The 20,412-nt window shown below is 40.8% G+C and overlaps 1 protein-coding gene across 1 annotated transcript in view; it reads right to left on the reverse strand.

Moving 5' to 3' along the window:
- Positions 1-354: 354 nt before the first annotated feature.
- Positions 355-20,412, reverse strand: part of LOC106569775 (sodium channel regulatory subunit beta-1) — a 30,910-nt gene continuing 10,852 nt past the window's right edge. Inside the window, exons 4-7 of the mRNA XM_014141374.3 lie at positions 18,160-18,397; positions 17,819-17,960; positions 16,205-16,279; positions 355-727 (exon numbers count right to left, since the gene is read on the reverse strand). Coding sequence (XP_013996849.1) covers positions 16,210-16,279; positions 17,819-17,960; positions 18,160-18,397 — 450 coding nt within the window. The 3' untranslated portion in view covers positions 355-727; positions 16,205-16,209. The remainder of the gene's footprint in view (positions 728-16,204; positions 16,280-17,818; positions 17,961-18,159; positions 18,398-20,412) is intronic.

Below are 20,412 nucleotides of genomic sequence, written 5' to 3' on the forward strand. Positions count from 1 at the left end.
AAGTGTATGTACACTTCCGACTTCAACTGTATATGTTAACTAGGCACTACATCATTTTGGTTAAGTAGTTTTGAGCAGTTTTATTAAATGATATAGTTAATTGTATTGTTAAAAATGACAAGAAAATCATATCAAAAGTAAAGTGAATATTGCATTTTGAAAAACAGATACTTAAATTGAATATATATTCAAATTAAAAGAGTGATTTGGTGCAGTGTTACAAGTGGCTTTGTGAATTTGTTTGTTGTACTCAGTCAATTGAAAATGTGCTTAGTTTTGAAACATGAGCCATTTTGATGATCTGTTTTGTGTTGTGAAAATTGCACAAAAGTCAATGAAAACTTAAATACAGTGTGTGATAAAGCTCTCTTGATAGCCATTTAATCAGATTAATTCTCTCACAGTAACTCTTAATAATATAAATGTACATTCACTTTAGAGAGATATCAATACAACCCAAAAAATACCTTGATGCAGGATTCATACACATAAGGATTCATTAGTTGAATTAGTTACATGCTTTTGTGTGTAATACATACAGAGGTGCTGATATCATGCTACTTTCAAAGTAATGACGTCATCATGTCACATTTATCCATTAACGTAACAGGAAAGGTAATAAAGACTCAGAAAGTGTAGATACTGTGCATCTTCAGGATGTCTTCATGTGATCCAAGGGGTCGTATAGGTGATGTGGACAGTACGTAGATGGAATCCCCTTGCATTCCTGAAAGCAGAAGCAAACATCAATAGATTACACATGGCATACAGTGCCTTCAGAAAGAATTCGCACCCATTGATATTTTCCAAATTGTGTTGTGTTACAGCCTGATTTTAAAATGTAGTAAATTGACATTTTGTGTCACTGGCCTACACACAATGTCAAAGTGGAGTTCTGTTTGTAGAAATGTTTACAAATTAATAAAAAATGTAAAGCTGAAATTTCTTGACTCAATAAGTATTCACCCAAAAAAGGTCAGAATTAAAAAGTCACATAATAAGTTACATTTTATTTTTTTTATTTTTTTATTTTACCTTTATTTAACCAGGTAGGCTAGTTGAGAACAAGTTCTCATTTGCAACTGCGACCTGGCCAAGATAAAGCGTAGCAATTTGACACATACAACAACACAGAGTTACACATGGAATAAACAAAACATACAGTCAATAATACAGTAGAACAAAAGAAAACAAAACGTCTATATACAGTGAGTGCAAAAAATAGGCCATGGTGGCGAAGTAATTACAATATAGTAATTAAACACTGGAATGGTAGATGTGCAGAAGATGAATGTGCAAGTAGAGATACTGGGGTGCAAAGGAGCAAGATAAATAAATAAATACAGTATGGGGATGAAGTAGGTAGATAGATGGGCTGTTTACAGATGGGCTATGTACAGGTGCAGTGACCTGTGAGCTGCTCTGACAGCTGGTGCTTAAAGCTAGTGAGGGAGATGTGAGTCTCCAGCATCAGAGATTTTTGCAGTTCGTTCCAGTCATTGGCAGCAGAGAACTGGAAGGAAAGGCGGCCAAAGGAGAAATTGGCTTTGGGGGTGACCAGTGAGATATACCTGCTGGAGCGCATGCTATGAGTGGGTGTTGCTATGGTGACCAGTGAGCTGAGATAAGGCGGGGCTTTACCTAGCAGAGACTTGTAGATAACATGTAACCAGTGGGTTTGGCGACGAGTATGAAGCGAGGGCCAACCAACGAGAGCGTACAGGTCGCAATGGTGGGTAGTGTATGGGGCTTTGGTGACAAAACGGATGGCACTGTGATAGACTGCATTCAGTTTGTTGTGTAGAGTGTTGGAGGCTATTTTGTAGATGACATCACCGAAGTTGAGGATTGGTAGGATGGTCAGTTTTACGAGGGTGTGTTTGGCAGCATGAGTGAAGAATGCTTTGTTGCGATATAGGAAGCCGATTCTTGATTTAATTTAGGATTGGAGATGCTTAATGTGAGTCTGGAAGGAGAGTTTACAGTCTAACCAGACACTCAGGTATTGGTAGTTGTCCACGTATTCTAAGTCAGAGCCATCCAGAGTAGTGATGCTGGACGGGCAAGCAGGTGTGGGCAGTGATCGATTGAATAGCATGCATTTAGTTTTACCTGCGTTTAAGAGCAGTTGGAGGCCACGGAAGGAGAGTTGTATGGCATTGAAGCTTGTCTGGAGGTTAGTTAACACAGTGTCCAAAGAGGGGCCAGAAGTATACAGAATGGTGTCGTCTGCGTAGAGGTGGATCAGAGAATCCCCAGCAGCAAGAGCAACATCATTGATGTATACAGAGAAGAGAGTCGGCCCGAGAATTGAACCCTGTGGCACACCCATAGAGACTGCCAGAGGTCCGGACAACAGGCCCTCCGATTTGACACACTGAACTCTATCAGAGAAGTAGTTAGTAAACCAGGCAAGGCAATCATTTGAGAAACCAAGGCTGTCGAGTCTGCCAATAAGAATGTGGTGATTGACAGAGTCGAAAGCCTTGGCCAGGTCGATGAATACGGCTGCACAGTAATGTCTCTTATCGATGGCGGTTATGATGTCGTTTAGGACCTTGAGCGTGGCTGAGGTGCACCCATGACCAGTTCTGACACCAGATTGCATAGCGGAGAAGGTACGGTGGGATTCGAAATGATCAGTAATCTGTTTGTTAACTTGGCTTTCGAAGACCTTAGAAAGACAGGGTAGGATAGATATAGGTCTGTAGCAGTTTGGGGCTAGAGTGTCACCCCCCTTGAAGAGGGGGATGACCGCGGCAGCTTTCCAATCTTTGGGAATCTCAGACGATACGAAAGCGAGGTTGAACAGGCTAGTAATAGGGGTTGCAACAATTTCGGCAGATAATTTTAGAAAGAGAGGGTCCAGATTGTCTAGCCCAGCTGATTTGTACGGGTCCAGATTTTGCAGCTCTTTCAGAACATCAGCTATCTGGATTTGGGTGAAGGAGAAATGGTGGGGGCTTTGGCGGGTTGCTGTGGAGGGTGCAGTTGACCGGGGTAGGGGTAGCCAGGTGGAAAGCATGGCCAGCCGTAGAGAAATGCTTATTGAAATTCTCAATTATAGTGGATTTATCGGTGGTAACAGTGTTTCCTAGCCTCAGAGCAGTGGGCAGCTGGGAGGAGGTGCTCTTTTTCTCCATGGACTTTACAGTGTCCCAGAACTTTTTTGAGTTAGTACTACAGGATGCAAATTTCTGTTTCAAAAAGCTAGCCTTAGCTTTTCTAACTGCCTGTGTATATTTGTTCCTAACTTCGCTGAAAAGTTGCATATCATGGGGGCTATTTGATGCTAATGCAGAACGCCACAGGATGTTTTTGTGCTGGTCAAGGGCAGACAGGTCTGGAGTGAACCAAGGACTATATCTATTCCTGATTCTACATTTTTTGAGTGGGGCATGCTTATGGGCTAGGCGGGACGAATTCGTCCCACCTACGTAACAGCCAGTCTAATCCAGTGGCGCGATTTTTGAATCGTTTGAAATACTATTACTTCAATTTCTCAAACATATGACTATTTTACAGCTATTTAACCTGTTAGGGCTAGGGGGCAGTATTGACACGGCTGGATAAAAACATACCCGATTTAATCTGGTTACCACTCCTACCCAGTAACTAGAATATGCATATACTTATTACATATGGATAGAAAACACCCTAAATTTTCTAAAACTGTTTGAATGGTGTCTGTGAGTATAACAGAACTCAAATGGCAGGTCAAAACCTGAGAGATTCCTTTACAGGAAGTGGCCTGTCTGACCATTTCTTGAACTTCTTTTCCATCTCTATCATTTACTAAGGATCTCTGCTCTAACGTGACACTTCCCACGTCGTCCATAGGCGCTCAGAGCCCGGGAAAAAACAGAATGTCGTCATTCCAGCCCCAGGCTGAAACACATTATCGCCTTTCTCAAGTGGCCGATCAAGGGACACTGGGCTTATGCGCGTGACCCGACCGCCCCCGCCTTTGGGATTTTTTCCTCTGTTTGCCGAAAAGGAGATTCCCTGTCGGAATATTATCACTTTTCTACGAGAAAAATGGCGTAAAAATTGATTTTAAACAGCGGTTGACATGCTTCGAAGTACGGTAATGGAATATTTAGAATTTTATTGTCACGAATTGCGCCATGCGCGCGACACTTCTTTACTATTTCGGATAGTGTCTGGAACGCACGAACAAAACGCCGCTATTCGGATATAACGATGGATTATTTTGGACCAAACCAACATTTGTTATTGAAGTAGCAGTCCTGGGTGTGCATTCTGACGAAGACAACAAAAGGTAATCAAACTTTTATAATAGTAAATATGATTATGGTGAGTGCTAAACTTGCCGGGTGTCTAAATAGCGAGCCCGTGATGCCTGGGCTATGTACTTAGAATATTGCAAAATGTGCTTTCACCAAAAAGCTATTTTAAAATCGGACATATCGAGTGCATAGAGGAGGTCTGTATCTATAATTCTTAAAATAATTGTTATGCTTTTTGTGAACGTTTATCGTGAGGAATTTAGTAAAATGTTAGCGAATTCCCCGGAAGTTTGCGGGGGGTATGCTAGTTCTGAACGTCACATGCTAATGTAAAAAGCTGGTTTTTGATATAAATATGAACTTGATTGAACAAAACATGCATGTATTGTATAACATAATGTCATAGGGTTGTCATCTGATGAAGATCATCAAAGGTGAGTGCTGCATTTAGCTGTCTTCTGGGTTTTGGTGACATTATATGCTGGCTTGAAAAATGGGTGTCTGATTATTTCTGGCTTGGTACTCTGCTGACATAATCTAATGTTTTGCTTTCGTTGTAAAGCCTTTTTGAAATCGGACAGTGTGGTTAGATTAACGAGAGTCTTGTCTTTAAATAGCTGTAAAATAGTCATATGTTTGAGAAATTGAAGTAATAGGATTTTTAAGGTTTTGAAAATCGCGCCACAGGCTGCCAGTGGCTGTTACGTAGGTGGGACGCAAGCGTCCCACCTAGCCCATAGAGGTTAAAGACAAGACTCTCGTTTATCTAACCACACTGTCCGATTTCAAAAAGGCTTTACAACGAAAGCAAAACATTAGATTATGTCAGGAGAGTGCCCAGCCAGAAATAATCAGACACCCATTTTTCAAGCTAGCATACAATGTCACATAAACCCAAAGCCACAGCTAAATGCAGCACTAACCTTTTATGATCTTCATCAGATGACACACCTAGGACATTATGTTATACAATACATGCATGTCTGTTCAATCAAGTTCATATTTATATCAAAAAACTGCTTTTTACATTAGCATGTGACGTTCAGAACTAGCATACCCCCCGCAAACTTCCGGTGAATTTACTAACAATTTTACTAAATTACTCACGATAAACGTTCACAAAAAGCATAACAATTATTTTAAGAATTATAGATACATTACTCCTCTATGCACTCGATATGTCCGATTTTAAAATAGCTTTTCGGATGAAGCACATTTTGCAATATTCTAAGTACATAGCCCAGCCATCAAGGGCTAGCTATTTAGACACCCAGCACGTTTAGCCTTCACCAATATCAGATTTACTATTATAAAAGTTTGATTACCTTTTGTTGTCTTCGTCAGAATGCACTCCCAGGACTTCTACTTCAATAACAAATGTAGGTTTGGTCCCAAATAATCCATCTTTATATCCAAATAGCGTCGTTTTGTTCGTGCGTTCTAGACACTATCAGAATGGTAATCCACGGTCGAGCGCATGGCGCAGAACGTGACAAAAAAATTCTAAATATTCCATTACCGTACTTCGAAGCATGTCAACCGCTGTTTAAAATCAATTTTTATGCAATTTATCTCGTAGAAAAGCGATAATATTCCGACCGGGAATCTGCAATAAGCTAAACAGCCTAATGAATATACTCCACGGGGGCTAATCGCGCACGCGCCTCATTCAATGGTCCTCTGATCGGCCACTTGGATAAGGTGATAATCTGTTTCAGCCTGAGGCTGCCTCGTCATCCTTCAGGATTTTCCCGGCTTCTGAGAGCCTATTGGAGCCCTGGGAATTGTCACGTTACAGCTAAGATCCTTACTCTTCAATAAACAGATGCAAGACGCACGACTCCTTGTCAGACAGGCCACTTCCTGCATGAAACCTTGTCAGGTTTTTGCCTGCCATAGGAGTTCTGTTATACTCACAGACACCATTCAAACAGTTTTAGAAACTTTAGGGTGTTTTCTATCCAAACCTGAACAATAATATGCATATTCTAGCTTCTGAGTTGGTGTAGGAGGCAGTTAAAAATGGGCACATATTTTTTCCAAAATTCTCAATACTGCCCTCTCGCCCAAACAGGTTAAAATGGTGAGGAAGGCACTTTTAAAGAATATCCAGGTATCATCTACTGACAGGATGAGGTCAATGTCATTCCAGGATACCCCGGCCTGGTCGATTAGAAAGGCCTGCTCGTAGAAGTATTTTAAGGAGCGTTTGACAGTGATGAGGGGTGGTCGTTTGGTTGCCGACCCATTCCGGATGCAGGCAATGATCGCTGAGATCTTGATTGAAAACAGCAGAGGTATATTTGGAGGTCAGTTTAGTTAGTTAGGATGACATCTATGAGGGTGCCCGTGTTTACGGATTCAGGGTTGTACCTGGTAGGTTCATTGATAATTTGTGTGAGATTGAGGGCATCAAGCTTAGATTGTAGGATGGCTGGGGTGAGGACCCCTTCGAGATAAAATCCCGTTAACGGGATTGGTTGGACAACAACCAGTGAGATAGCACGGCGCGAAATTCAACAAAAAAATATCTCAAAATTAACCTCTTACATCTAGACGTTCCGCTAGCGGAACACCTCCTCCAATATCCAATGATAGGCGTGGCGCGAATTACAAATTCCTCAAAAATACAAAAACTTCCATTTTTCAAACATATGACTATTTTACAGCATTTTAAAGACAAGACTCTCCTTTATCTAACCACAATGTCCGATTTCAAAAAGGCTTTACAGCGAAAGCAAAACATTAGATTATGTCAGCAGAGTACCCAGCCAGAAATAATCAGACACCCATTTTTCAAGCTAGCATATAATGTCACATAAACCCAAACCACAGCTAAATGTAGCACTAACCTTTGATGATCTTCATCAGATGACAACCCTAGGACATTATGTTATACAATGCATGCATGTTTTGTTCAATCAAGTTCATATTTATATCAAAAAACAGCTTTTTTACATTAGCATGTGACGTTCAGAACTAGCATACCCCCCGCAAACATCCGGTGAATTTACTAAATTACTCACGATAAACGTTCACAAAAAACATAACAATTATTTTAAGAATTATAGATACAGAACTCCTCTATGCACTCGATATGTCCGATTTTAAAATAGCTTTTCGGTGAAAGCACATTTTGCAATATTCTCAGTAGATAGCCCAGCCATCACGGCTAGCCATTTAGACACCGACCAAGTTTAGCCCTGACCAAACTCCGATTTACTATTACAAAAGTTTGATTACCTTTGTTGTCTTCGTCAGAATGCACTCCCAGGACTGCTACTTCAATAACAAATGTTGGTTTGGTCCAAAATAATCCATCGTTATATCCAAATAGCGGCTTTTTGTTCGTGCGTTCTAGACACTATCCGAAATGGTAAATCAGGGTTACGAGCATGGCGCAATTCTTGACAAAAGATTTCTAAATATTCCATTACCGTACTTCGAAGCATGTCAACCGCTGTTTAAAATAAATTTTTATGCCATTTCTCTCGTAAAAAAGCGATAATATTCCGACCGGGAATCTGAGTTTCGGTAAATAGAGGGAAAAACAGAAAGACGGGGGCAGCCAGTGCACGCGCCTAAGCCCACTGTCCCCTGATCGGCCACTTGACAAACGCGATAATGTGTTTCAGCCAGGGCTTTGAATTACGTCATTCAGCTTTTTCCCGGGCTCTGAGAGCCCATTGGAGCCGTAGGAAGTGTCACGTAACAGCAGAGATCCTTTGTAATGGATAGAGATAATAAAGAAGGGCAAGAAATGGTCAGACAGGGTACTTCCTGTACAGAATCTTCTCAGGTTTTGGCCTGCCAAATGAGTTCTGTTATACTCACAGACACCATTCAAACAGTTTTAGAAACTTTGGAGTGTTTTCTATCCAAAGCTAATAACTATATGCATATTCTAGTTTCTGGGCAGGAGTAATAATCAGATTAAATCGGGTACGTTTTTTATCCAGCCGTGAAAATACTGCCCCCTAGCCATAACAGGTTAAAATTCAAGTATTATACGGCATTTTAAAGATACTCTACTCGTCAACCCCTGTGCGGACTCTTGAGCGCATACGGGACGGACATCCAGCGAAAAATCATATCGCCATTAGCATAACAAAATTTAATAATTAAAAAAAAATAATAATTCAAATTATATCGTTTTATAGATACACCTCACCTGAATCGAACCACGTTGTCCGATTTCAAAAAGGCTTTACAGCAAAAGCAAAACATTAGATTATGTTAGAGGAGTATATCGTAAAAGTAGCCACATAGCCATTTTCCGACCAACCACATGCATCACAAATAACCAAAAAACAGCTAAATGCAGCACTGACCTTTGACAATCTTCATCAGATGACACACCTAGGACATCATGTTACACAATACATGCATTCTTTTGTTCGATAAAGTTCATATTTATATATAAAAACAGCATTTTACATCGGTGCGTAACGTTGACTATTTTCCCTCAAATGCATCCGATGAAACAGAGCTACAATTTCCTAAATTACTATTCGAAAACATTTTTTAAATGTAATATTGTCATTCTAAGATTTATAGATGAATATCTCTTGAAAGCACCTGTAATGCCAGATTTAAAATTAACTTTACTGGGTAATCATACTTTGCGATGAAAGGGGATGCGATACTCTGAAAAATAGGCTAACGTTACAGGTCAGCGCCATCTTGGAACAATCGCATCTCACATCTAGTCTTGTATACTATTGTCAATAATCCCTTACCTTTGGTTGTCTTCATCAGAAAGCACTTCCAGGAATCCCAGGTCCACAACAAATGGATTTTCGTTCGAAAAAAATACTCCTTTATGTTCCAAGAGCTTCTACTTGTTAGCGCGTCTGAAAGCTGCTCCAAAACTTCCGTCGGCCACGGGACAGCCATTTCGAGAAAAAGCATTTTTTTCCCATTTAGGTTCGTTCAAACATGTCAAACGTTGTATAACATAAATCTTCAGGGCGTTTTTCAACAAGAGAGCCAATAAGATTCGAGGGGGACGATTGCATTGTGTTTCAAAACGTTTCGAAAGGGGAGGGTAACCAGGGGCGTCGGCGTCATAATGGTGATGGCCCTCTCCGTGTGACCACGTTCCACTGCGTCTCATTCATTCAGTTTTCACATTAGGAGTCTCAAATCACTTTGTAAAGACTGGGGACATCTAGTGGAAGCAATAGGAAGTGCTCAATGAACCATAGCTCACGGTGTGATTAATAGGCAACGTGATGAAGTTGAGTTCGCAATTCAGAATTCCACTTCCTGTTTCGATCTGTCTCGGGGTTTTGACTGCCATATGAGTTCTGTTATACTCACAGACACCATTCAAACAGTTTTAGAAACTTTAGGGTGTTTTCTATCCACAAATATTAATTATATGCATATCCTAGCTTCTGAGTTTGAGTAGGAGGCCGTTTAAAATGGGCACGAATTTTTTTCAAAAATCGCTTTAGCGCCCCTATCCTAGGGGAACGCCAAGAGGTTAATCCAACCACATTGTCCGATTTCAAAAAGGCTTTATGGTGAAAGCAAAACATTAGATTATTTTAGGATACCACCTTAGCAACAAAAAAAAGCCATTTTCCAAGCACGGATAGCCATCACAAAACCAGATATACAGCTAAAATTAAGCACTAACCTTTGACAATCTTCATCAGATGACACTCCTAGGACATCATGTTAGACAATACATGCATTTTGTGTTCGATCAAGTTCATATTTATATCCAAAAACCCAATTTTTACATTGACGCGTGACGTTCAGAAAATGTTTTCTCCCCATAACTGCCGGTGAATGCGCACATTAATTTACAGAAGAACTCATAAACATTAACAAAATGTATAACAATTATTTAAAGAATTAGAGATAATCTACTCCTTTATGCAACCACTTTGTCAGATTTCAAAATAACTTTACGGAAAAAGCACATTGTTCAATATTCTGAGTACAGAACGTAGCCTTCAATGCTAAGCTATACAGTTAGCCTACAACCACGGCATCGACAAATCTCTAAAAATATGTTCGAAATATTTTCTTACCTTTGCTGATCTTCAGCGGAATGCACTCGGAAGGGCTCCCACTTCCACAAGAAATGTTCATTTGTTCTGCAAAGTCCATCATTTATGTCCAAATACCTCCGTTTTGTTGACCCATCCAGAACACTTTACAATGCCATATGGCGTGGGCCCAAATCCATAGACGAAAAGTTCAAAAGTTCCATTACCGTTTGTAGAAACATGTCAAACGATGTTTAAAATCAATCCTTTACGGTATTTTTTAACGTAAAATTTAGATAATTTTACAACCGGGCAATAGGTATTCATCCCAGAAGAAAAATAACAAACAGCGAACTCGCGTGGATGCGCGTCACGAGACACCTGTCCTCAGACTGGCCAGTGATTGACTGAGCCACAATTTTCTGCCCGGTAACAGGTGACGGATGAAACCAGTTCCTAAAGATTGTTGACAGCCAATGGAAGCCTTAGGAGGTGTAACGTAAATCCTATGTCACTGTAGTTTTTCAAGGGATTCAAAAGAAAAACTAAATTTCTAATTTCTCCCACTTCCTGATTCAATTTTTCTCAGGTTTTTGCCTGCCATATGAGTTCTGTTATACTCACAGACACCATTCAAACAGTTTTAGAAACTGTAGGGTGTTTTCTATCCAAATAAATTAATTATATGCATATTCTAGTTTCTGGGCAGGAGTAATAACCATATTAAATCGGGTACATTTTTTATCCGGCCCTGCAAATACTGCCCCCTAGACCCAACAGGTTAACATGCATGAAACCAAGGTTTTTACGGTTACAGAAGTCAACAAATGATAGCACCTGGGGAGTGGGAGTGGAGCTAGGCACTGCAGGACCTGGATTAACCTCCACATCACCAGAGGAACAGAGGAGAAGTAGGATAAGGGTATGGCTAAAGGCTATATGAACTGGCTGTCTAGCACGTTTGGAACAGAGAATAAAAGGAGCAGGTTTCTGGCCACGATATTATAGATTCAAGGCATAGTGTACAGACAAAGGTATGGTAGGATGTGAGTACATTGGAGGTAAACCTAGGCATTGAGTAATGATGAGAGAGATAGTCTCTAGAGATGTTCAAACCAGGTGATGTCATCGCATATGTAGGAGGTGGGACAACATGGTTGGTTAACCTTTTGGGCTCACCCTAGGATAGGGGGAGCCACAGCGCATTTTGAAAAAAATACGTGCCCATTTTCAACGGCCTACTAATCAAACTCAGAAGCTAGGATATGCATATAATTAATATCTGTGGATAGAAAACACCCTAAAGTTTCTAAAACTGTTTGAATGGTGTCTGTGAGTATAACAGAACTCATATGGCAGTCAAAACCCCGAGACCGATTGAAACAGGAAGTGGAATTCTGAATTGTGGACTCAACTTCACATCTTTCCCTATTAATCACACCCTGAGCTATCGTTCATTGAGCACTTTCTATTGCTTCCACTAGATGTCCCCAGTCTTTACAAAGTGTTTTGAGTCTTCTACTGTCGAAACTGAATGAATGAGACGCTGTGGAAATTGGTCACAGGGGGAGGGCCATCACCATTATGACGCCGGCAGCCCTGTCGACCCCCTACCTTTCGAAACGTTTTGAAACACAATACAATCGTCCCCCTCGAATCTTATTGGCTCTCTTGTTGAAACAGGCCCTGAAGATTTATGTTATACAACGTTTGACATGTTTGAACGAACCTAAATGGGGGGAAAATGTTATTTTTCGAAACTGCTGTCCCGCGCCCGACGGAGCATTTGGATACAGCCTTCAGACGCGCTAACAACAGCAAGCTAATGGAACATAAAGGATGGACTTTTTCGACCGAAAATACATTTGTTGTGGACCTGGGATTCCTGGAAGTGCTTTCTGATGAAGACAACTAAAGGTAAGGGATTATTGACAATAGTATACAAGATTAGATGTGATATGCGATTGTTCCAAGATGGCGCCGAGCTGGAATTACTAGCTAATTTTCTGAGTATCGCATCCCATATTATCGCAAAGTGTGATTACCCAGTAAAGTTATTTTTAAATCTGGTATGACAGGTGCTTTCAAGAGATATTCATCTATAAATCTTAGAATGACAATATTACATTTTAAAAATGTTTTCGAATAGTAATTCAGTAAATTGTAGCACTGTTTCCCGGGATGCATTTGAGGGAAAATAGTTAGTCAACGTCAGACGCCGATGTAAAATGCTGTTTTTATATATAAATATGAACTTTATTGAACAAAAGAATGCATGCATTGTGTAACATGATGTCCTAGGTGTGTCATCTGATGAAGTTTGTAAAAGGTTAGTGCTGCATTTAGCTGTTTTTTGGTTATTTGTGATGCATGTGGTTGGTCAGAAAATGGCTATGTGGATACTTTTACCATGTACTCCTCTAACATAATCTAATGTTTTGCTTTTCCTGTAAAACCTTTTTGAAATCGGACGACGTGGGTCGATTCAGGAGAGGTGCATCTATAAAACGATGTGAGACAGTCCTATATTATGCTAATGTCGCTAGGAGTTTTTCGCTGGATGTTGATCCCGCTTACGGGACGAGACGCTCAAGAGGCTTATTGAGCAGGGCTAGAGGCTCTACAGTGAAATAAGACAGTAACCACTAACCAGGACAGTAATGGACGAGGCATATTGATATTAGAGAGAGGCATGCGTAGCCAAGTGAACATATGGGTCCAGTGATTGGTTGGGCTGACTGGGGACACGGCGATTCAGACAGTTAGCAGGCCGATGCTAACAAGCTAACAGTTAGTAGGCCGGGGCTAAACAAGCTAGCAAATGTAAATGCAATTAGCAGACCGGGGCTGGCAAGCTAGCAGTTAGCAGACCGGGTTAGCAAGCAAGCAGTTGGCAGACCAGGGCTAGCAGTTAACAGACCGGGGCAGGCAAGCTAGCAGTTAGCAGACCAGGGCTAGCAAGTTAGCCTTTGGGGGACGTCGCGATGGGGGTAAGTCTGTTTTTGCCTCTTCGTGCGGTGACGTCGATAGACCAGTCGTGGAATTAGTATGGTTCCAAGTAGCTCTAGATAGCTAGCAGGCCGGTTAGCAGAATGAGCCTTCAGTGGACGTCGCGCCTGAGGGGCCTGTTGGAATCCTCAGGCAGATTATGTCGGTATTCCAGTCATAGAGGATCGGCGGGATTCCGTGCCCCTTACCGGCAGTAGAAGGGGTCTGGATATTGTAGCCCAGGAGTGGGCTTCGGTGGTAGCACAGGAGCCCTGGCCGGGCTAGCTTCAGGCTAATTGGTGCTTGCTCCGGGATGAAACGCTAGCCAGGAGTAGTCACCCGGGATTGCGGTTAGCTAGTTGCGAAGATCCAGATGAAAATGTTCAGAGTTTGCGGTAGGAATCCGAGGATATGGGGGGAAAAAATATATAAAATAATAATAGGTCCGTTATGCTCTGGTTTGAGTCATGTTGTTCTAACTGGCGAGAGCTTTCCGAGCTAAAGGTTAGCTGATGACTGCTAGCAATGGTTTGCTGACTGATAGCTGGTAGGTAGTTAGCTGGCTAGCTTCAGTTGAGGGATTCCAGATCCGAAGTAAATAGAAATACTATATTAAAAAAAAAAAAGATCCACGCCACATTGGGTGAGGCGGTTTGCAGGAGAGTATTTAGAAGTTGAGGTTTAGGAAAATATTTCAAAATGATATGCGAAGAAAAAGATGTAAAAAGATATATACAAGGGACACAACAGGACAAAGACGTCTGACTGCTACGCCATCTTGGAAATTGAACATGAACTCACTCACTCTCAATAATAGTGTTTAACATCATTTTTTTATGACTACTTCAATTATCTGTATGGTCCCTCAGTCGGGTAGTGAATTTCAAACACAGATTCAACCACAAAGACCAGGGAGGTTTTCCAATGCCTCACAAAGAAGGGCACCTATTGGGAGATTGACTATCACAATGTCTTTTATTAATTACACTTTGGATGGGTATCAATACACACAGTCACTACAAAGATAAAGTAATTCTTCCTAACTTATGGTAAGAACAGCTCAAATAAGCAAAGAGAAACTGTCACGGCTGTCTGAAGAATGGGACCAAAGCGCATCGTTCCACATTTTATTATAACTGTGAAACTATGCAAGACATACAAATAAACTAATGAACAAAACAACAAACCGTGACGAAGAGGTGCAACATACACTTACTCAAAATAATCTCGTACAAACCCAGGTGGGAAAAACAACCACTTAAATATGATCCCCAATTAGAGACAACGATGACCAGCCCCCTCTAATTGGAGATCATCCCCCCCCCAAAAAAAACATAAAAATACAACAACTAGAACCCCACATAGAAATACATAAACAAGACAATGATGATGAAACTGGATCTCATGAGGAACGCCACAGGAATGGAAGACCCAGAGTTACCTCTGCTGAAGAGGATAAGTTCATTAGAGCTACCAGCTTCAGAAATTGCAGCCCAAATAAATGCTTCACAGAGTTCAAGTAACAGACACATCTCAACGTCAACTGTTCAGAGGAAACTGTGTGAATCAGGCATTCATTGTTGAATTGCTGCAAGGAAACCACTACTGAAGGACACAAATTAGAAGAAGAGACTTGCTTGGGCCAAGAAACACGAGCAATGGACATTAGACTGGTGGAAATTTGTCCTTTGGTCTGGAGTCCAAATTGGAGATTTTTGGTTCCAACAGCCATGTCTTTGTGAGGCGCGGTGTGGGTGAACGGAGGATCTCCGCATGTGTATTTCCCACCGTAGCATGGAGGAGGAGGTGTTATGGTGTATGGGTGCTTTGCTGGTGACACTGTCTGTGATTTATTTAGAAATCAAGGCACAAATAACCAGCATGGCTACCACAGCATTCTGCAGCGATACGCCATCCCATCTGGTTTGGGCTTAGCGGGACTATCATTTGTTTTTCCACAGGACAATGAGCCAACACCTGTTGTATTCGGCACATGTGACAACTAAAATTTGATTTGAAAATGTATTGACTCAGGGTGTTAATGTAACTGACAATTAACCGGTAAGTCTAAGTCGTTGTTTTTTTGTTTGAATTGTTTACGTGTTCGCAATGATAAGACAAGCGGAACTATGTGGCTAAGAACTGTTGTAGCGGGGATTATTATCGTTGCAACACACTTTTGGAGTGAAGGCAATCCCGCACTGAGTTAGCTAAATGTCCATGTCTTCGGGGGTAGTTCGTAAAGGTTGAAGTGTGTATGTTAGGATGGTAACGTTATAACAATTAAGGATGAAGCGTGAATTCATGCCAGGAATAATAAGTGTGAAGTTTTTGATTTCCTCCCTTCTGTAATAAGCAGACAATGAGGTATTTTTCCTTTATTCACGTGTTTAATCTGATACTGTTATAGCTCCGGCTAAACTGTGTATGTATGTAAGCACTTCAGAGTTATATCAAGCTAATAAGTCACTCGTAAGACAAGAAAGTTGTAAGATGGTGCTTAACTGTATTTTCATTTACTTTATTGTTCTCAAGGAAGGTTATAATTCTGACTAAAACTACAGAATAAATCCACCAGGGAACAGCTGTGCTCGTGGTTACTGGAGGGAGCTACAGTTAATACATTTGCTCAAATTTAAAAATAGATATGTTTTCACATTTTCATTATGGGGTATTGTGTGTAGATGGGTGACAAAACAAATCTATTTAATCACTTTTGAATTCAGGCTGTAACACAACAAAATGTGGAGTAAGGGGTATGAATACTTTCTGAAGGCACTGTATCCTGTGGCAAGAGAGAGGTCAAGGACAGTTGAACTCTGTTAGATGAAAATGCCACTCCATGTGCATGAATCTGATCATTTAATTGTGTAGGCTACTATGTGCTGTGCTGCATTTACATTGTTTATACTTTGAGTTTACTTATCCTTTTACTGGCTGATAACAGTTTTTTTCATGACATACCTGGGTTATTCTGCCACTTGCACCCCTGCACAGTTATCTTTACTCTCCGATGCTATAGCTAAATATTCTGCATTCCTGGAAAGAAAGGAGAAAGATAGAAATTGTTAGAATATCATCATCTGCTTATTACCTAAAAACCTGAGATTTCATCACATGGAGATTGATAGAGGACTCTAGTGCCCAAATGCCTGTTTTAGCATAGGCATAGCCATTAAGGACTTACACCATTTTGACATAGTCAACTGGGTGGGACTTCCTATGGATTAAGGAAGGATCACATAATTCCATGCAGGTCATCAGGAGGAATCAGCCAATGAATTATACGTGTGAGAAAACATTCCATAACTACAGGTGGCATTAAATCGCTAGCCTTTGCTTTATAACTGTTCAAACAACAAACACACTCCACCCTTTCAGTTTGTTTATTAACTCATAGTGGGACAGATAAAATGTTGCGTCCTTCTAACTATCTCTATGTTTAATCCTAACCTTAATCATTCATCCCTCCATTCATTCTTTATTCATCTATCTATTCATCTATAACCATTCGAACCACTCTCATTACTTAAAGTATTTCAATAAGTTAAACTACACTGCATATCTCCTACTATTCCTGTCTATTCCACTCTTTTTTATCTATTCATTCATATCCTCTATCAATCCACGTACCCCTCTAACCTCTCTATCCATACAACAACCCCTCTAACCTTCTTTCATCACTCCATCCATCCATAATGACTTCCTTTATCCTTCTATCAAGCAACCATGCATCCAACTTAAGTAACCAGATGTATTACTTTAATGTAGCAAAGCGAAGCAAGCAGTGTCAACTGAGCTAACATTCAATCAGAGACTGAATATAATTTATTTTAAAGGCAGCTTATTTAGTTTGGCCATTCAGCAAGCACCATCGCTTGCAACTGCTGTGCTTTTGCCAACCAGCTCCCCAGCCTCCACCTGCTTTTGGTTCTGTTATTCTATCTATGCGGGGCATGGCAGATTCTCTGCTCCCTACCTATAGCTTGCTTTTGATTGTATACATTAACTGAGCACTTTCCCCACGTTGTATCATACAGAGCACAGCCTTAACACCAAGGCCAAATGTAGTATCATACACATTTTATGTTCAATGAAATGTGATGTCAACGAAATACATGTATTCCCCTCCTGACACAACTATATTTAACTCTAACTTCTTTTCAACTTGAATTTTACATGAGCTTTTAACCTATTTAAACATACTTCTAGACTGCTGAAGCAAGCAAGCAAACGTTTTTCAGGAAAAGTACCTTCTTTGGCTTTTCTAGAGAGTGGAAAATGTGATGATTGTGGGACACAGAGATTGAAAGAGTGAGAGAGAATGGGAGTGGCAAGGAAGACGAAGATCGAGAGAAAGACAGACAAGAGTACAGGGAGAGAATATTGAACAAGGAGGAACAGAGGAATTGCACTACTCAGCACTATGAAAGAGAGAGGAGAGAACACAAATCAACAGGATGGACAGGTTCATAACAGACAAGGATAGTGAGATTTTATGTAGGGAGACCGTAATAGAGGACCTAAAATGAAAGAATACAGCTGCAGGAGAGGAAGTAGGGTTACAGTGTTACTCACGCGCTTTCTCTTAATGCTTCCTCTCCTGCAGCTGATATCTTTCTGAAGCAGTATACCATCTCTATGTAGAGCCAAGCCTGTAGCCCGATGATGGACACATACATCATCACCTCAGAGACTATGGAGGCCGTCCCTCTGGTGGCTAGAGAGAGAGAGAGATGGAGGTAGAGAGTGGGTGAAAGAGGGGGGAGTCAAAGCACAGTACACACCCCATAGGCTCTTAGCACTTACAAAACACTTACAAGCTTCATTTCAAGTCATAAATGTTTCCTAACAATTGGGATAATTGACATCGGAATTCAAATTGCTTACAAAAGCATGTCTGTATTGTAATACTGAACCTTTAGCCACCACTTTCAGGTGCACAAGCTTGCTGACAACAGTCTGGTATTCGTAGAACTCATACGTCAAGAGCCGGTGGAAGTGGCAACTGTAGGTGCCCGAGTCATTGAAGGTGACATTGAAGAGGTAGATGGATGCATCCTGTATGTCTTGGCTCCTCTTACTGCCGTTCCAGTCGACGCGCTCCTCAAAGCGCTCATCCACAATGTGGGGGCCCTCCTCATCGTAATTATATATCTAATGACACAATGAAATCTGGGTTGTTCACCTGGCACTGAAAATCTCTCTTGTTTCACTTCCTAGATCCCCACCCACATCTGGCAACATCCAAGTTAATGGACTCAAAAGGATACAACTGTGTTTTGAGAGAGGTCCCTTGATTAGGAAAGTATACCCAAAGTTACATACAGTAGCTGTGAGCCTACAGTGCATTCGGAAAGTATTCAGACCCCTAGACTTTTTCCACATTTTGTAACGTTACAGCCTTATTCAAAAATGGATTTAAAAAAAATATATATCATCAATCTACACACAATACCCCTTAACGACAAAGCAAAACAGGTTTTTAGAAAAGTTTGCACATTTGTGACTCGTTTCAGGAAACCAGGCGTATGTCGAAGGGTCACTACTTCACAGGAGAGCCATTTGAATGTCAACTTTTTGATTTTATCAAAATGCGTTTTTGGGGCAGAAATGCCTTCTGGAACATGTCAACTTTCATGTGCCTTAAAAACAAAGTTGTATGCCATCTGTAAATATGAATCAAATTGTTAAATTACGAGCTAAATTAGTTGGTTTAGTCACAGAAAAAGACAGCAACCATCCCACTAGCCATGATTGGCTGAGATAATGAGTGGACTGGACATGCCGAGAGATGAGTTCGGATTGGTCTGCAATATAGCACTTCTGTCCATTTGAGCTGGTCAGTATGTGTAGGTAATCCTGTCTAACGCGGCTTAAAAATATATATATTGCGTAGTAGAACTGCATAAGTGTTGCACGCCACTTTCTGGAGGACTGAGTTTTGAAATCAGTGGAATTAGAGTATGATAGCTAAGGAGATGGAGAAACCACCTGTCTCCGGATAACATCTTCAAACTAAGGGCAACCATGGCTCCCGGGTGGCACAGCGGTCTAAGGCACTGCATCTCAATGCTAGAGGCATTACTACAGACCCTGGTTTGATCCCGGGCTGTATCACAACCAGCTGTGATTGGGAGTCCCATAGGGTGGTGCACAATTGGCCCAAAGTCGTCCGGGTTTAGCCAGGGTAGGCAGTCATTGTAAAATAAGAATTTGTTCTTAACTGACTAGTTAACATTAGCTGGTTTGCTCAATAATGTTACGTGCATACTATTATTATTCATATCTCCGAGGAATTTACTTGCTAGTTATAGCTAGCTAACATTGAACCTGGTTGTTTAGCTACCTGTAGATTCATGCAGGTTAGTAACATCATGAGTTGGGATTATGGTTCATTGTTTACCTACATTTGAAGTCGGAAGTTTACATACACTTAGGTTGGAGTCATTAAAACTAATTTTTCAACCACTCCACACATTTCTTGTTAACAAACTATAGTTTTGGTTCCAACAATTGTTTACAGGCAGATTACTTCACTTACAATTCACTGTATCACAATTCCAGTGGGTCAGAAGTTTACATACACTACGTTGACAGTGCCTTTAAACAGCTTGGAAAATTCCAGAAAATTAAGTTATGGCTTTAGAAGCTTCTGATAGGCTAATTGACATATACTTTGTGCATGACAAGTAATTTTTCCAACAATTGTTTACAGGCAGATTACTTCACTTATAATTCACTGTATCACAATTCCAGTGGGTCAGAAGTTTGCATACACCACGTTGACAGTGCCTTTATACAGCTTGGAAAATCCAGAAAATGATGTCATGGCTTTAGAAGCTTCTGATAGGCTAATTGACATAATTTGAGTCAATTGGAGGGGTACCTGTGGATGTATTTCAAGACATATGTACAAACTCAGTGCCTCTTTGCTTGACAGCATGGGAAAATCAAAAGAAATCAGCCAAGACCTCAGAAAAAAATTGCAGACCTCCACAGGTCTGTTTCATCCTTGGGAGCAATTTCCAAACGCCTGAAGTTACAACGTTCATCTGTAAAAACAATAGCACGCAAGTATAAACACCATGGGAACACGCAGCCGTCATACTGCTTAGGAAGGAGACGTGTTCTGTCTCCTAGAGATGAACGTACTTTGGTGAGAATAACAG

This window comes from Salmo salar, chromosome 14 (assembly GCF_965601325.2).
Source record: "Salmo salar chromosome 14, fSalSal1, whole genome shotgun sequence".
Lineage (NCBI taxonomy): Eukaryota > Metazoa > Chordata > Actinopteri > Salmoniformes > Salmonidae > Salmo > Salmo salar.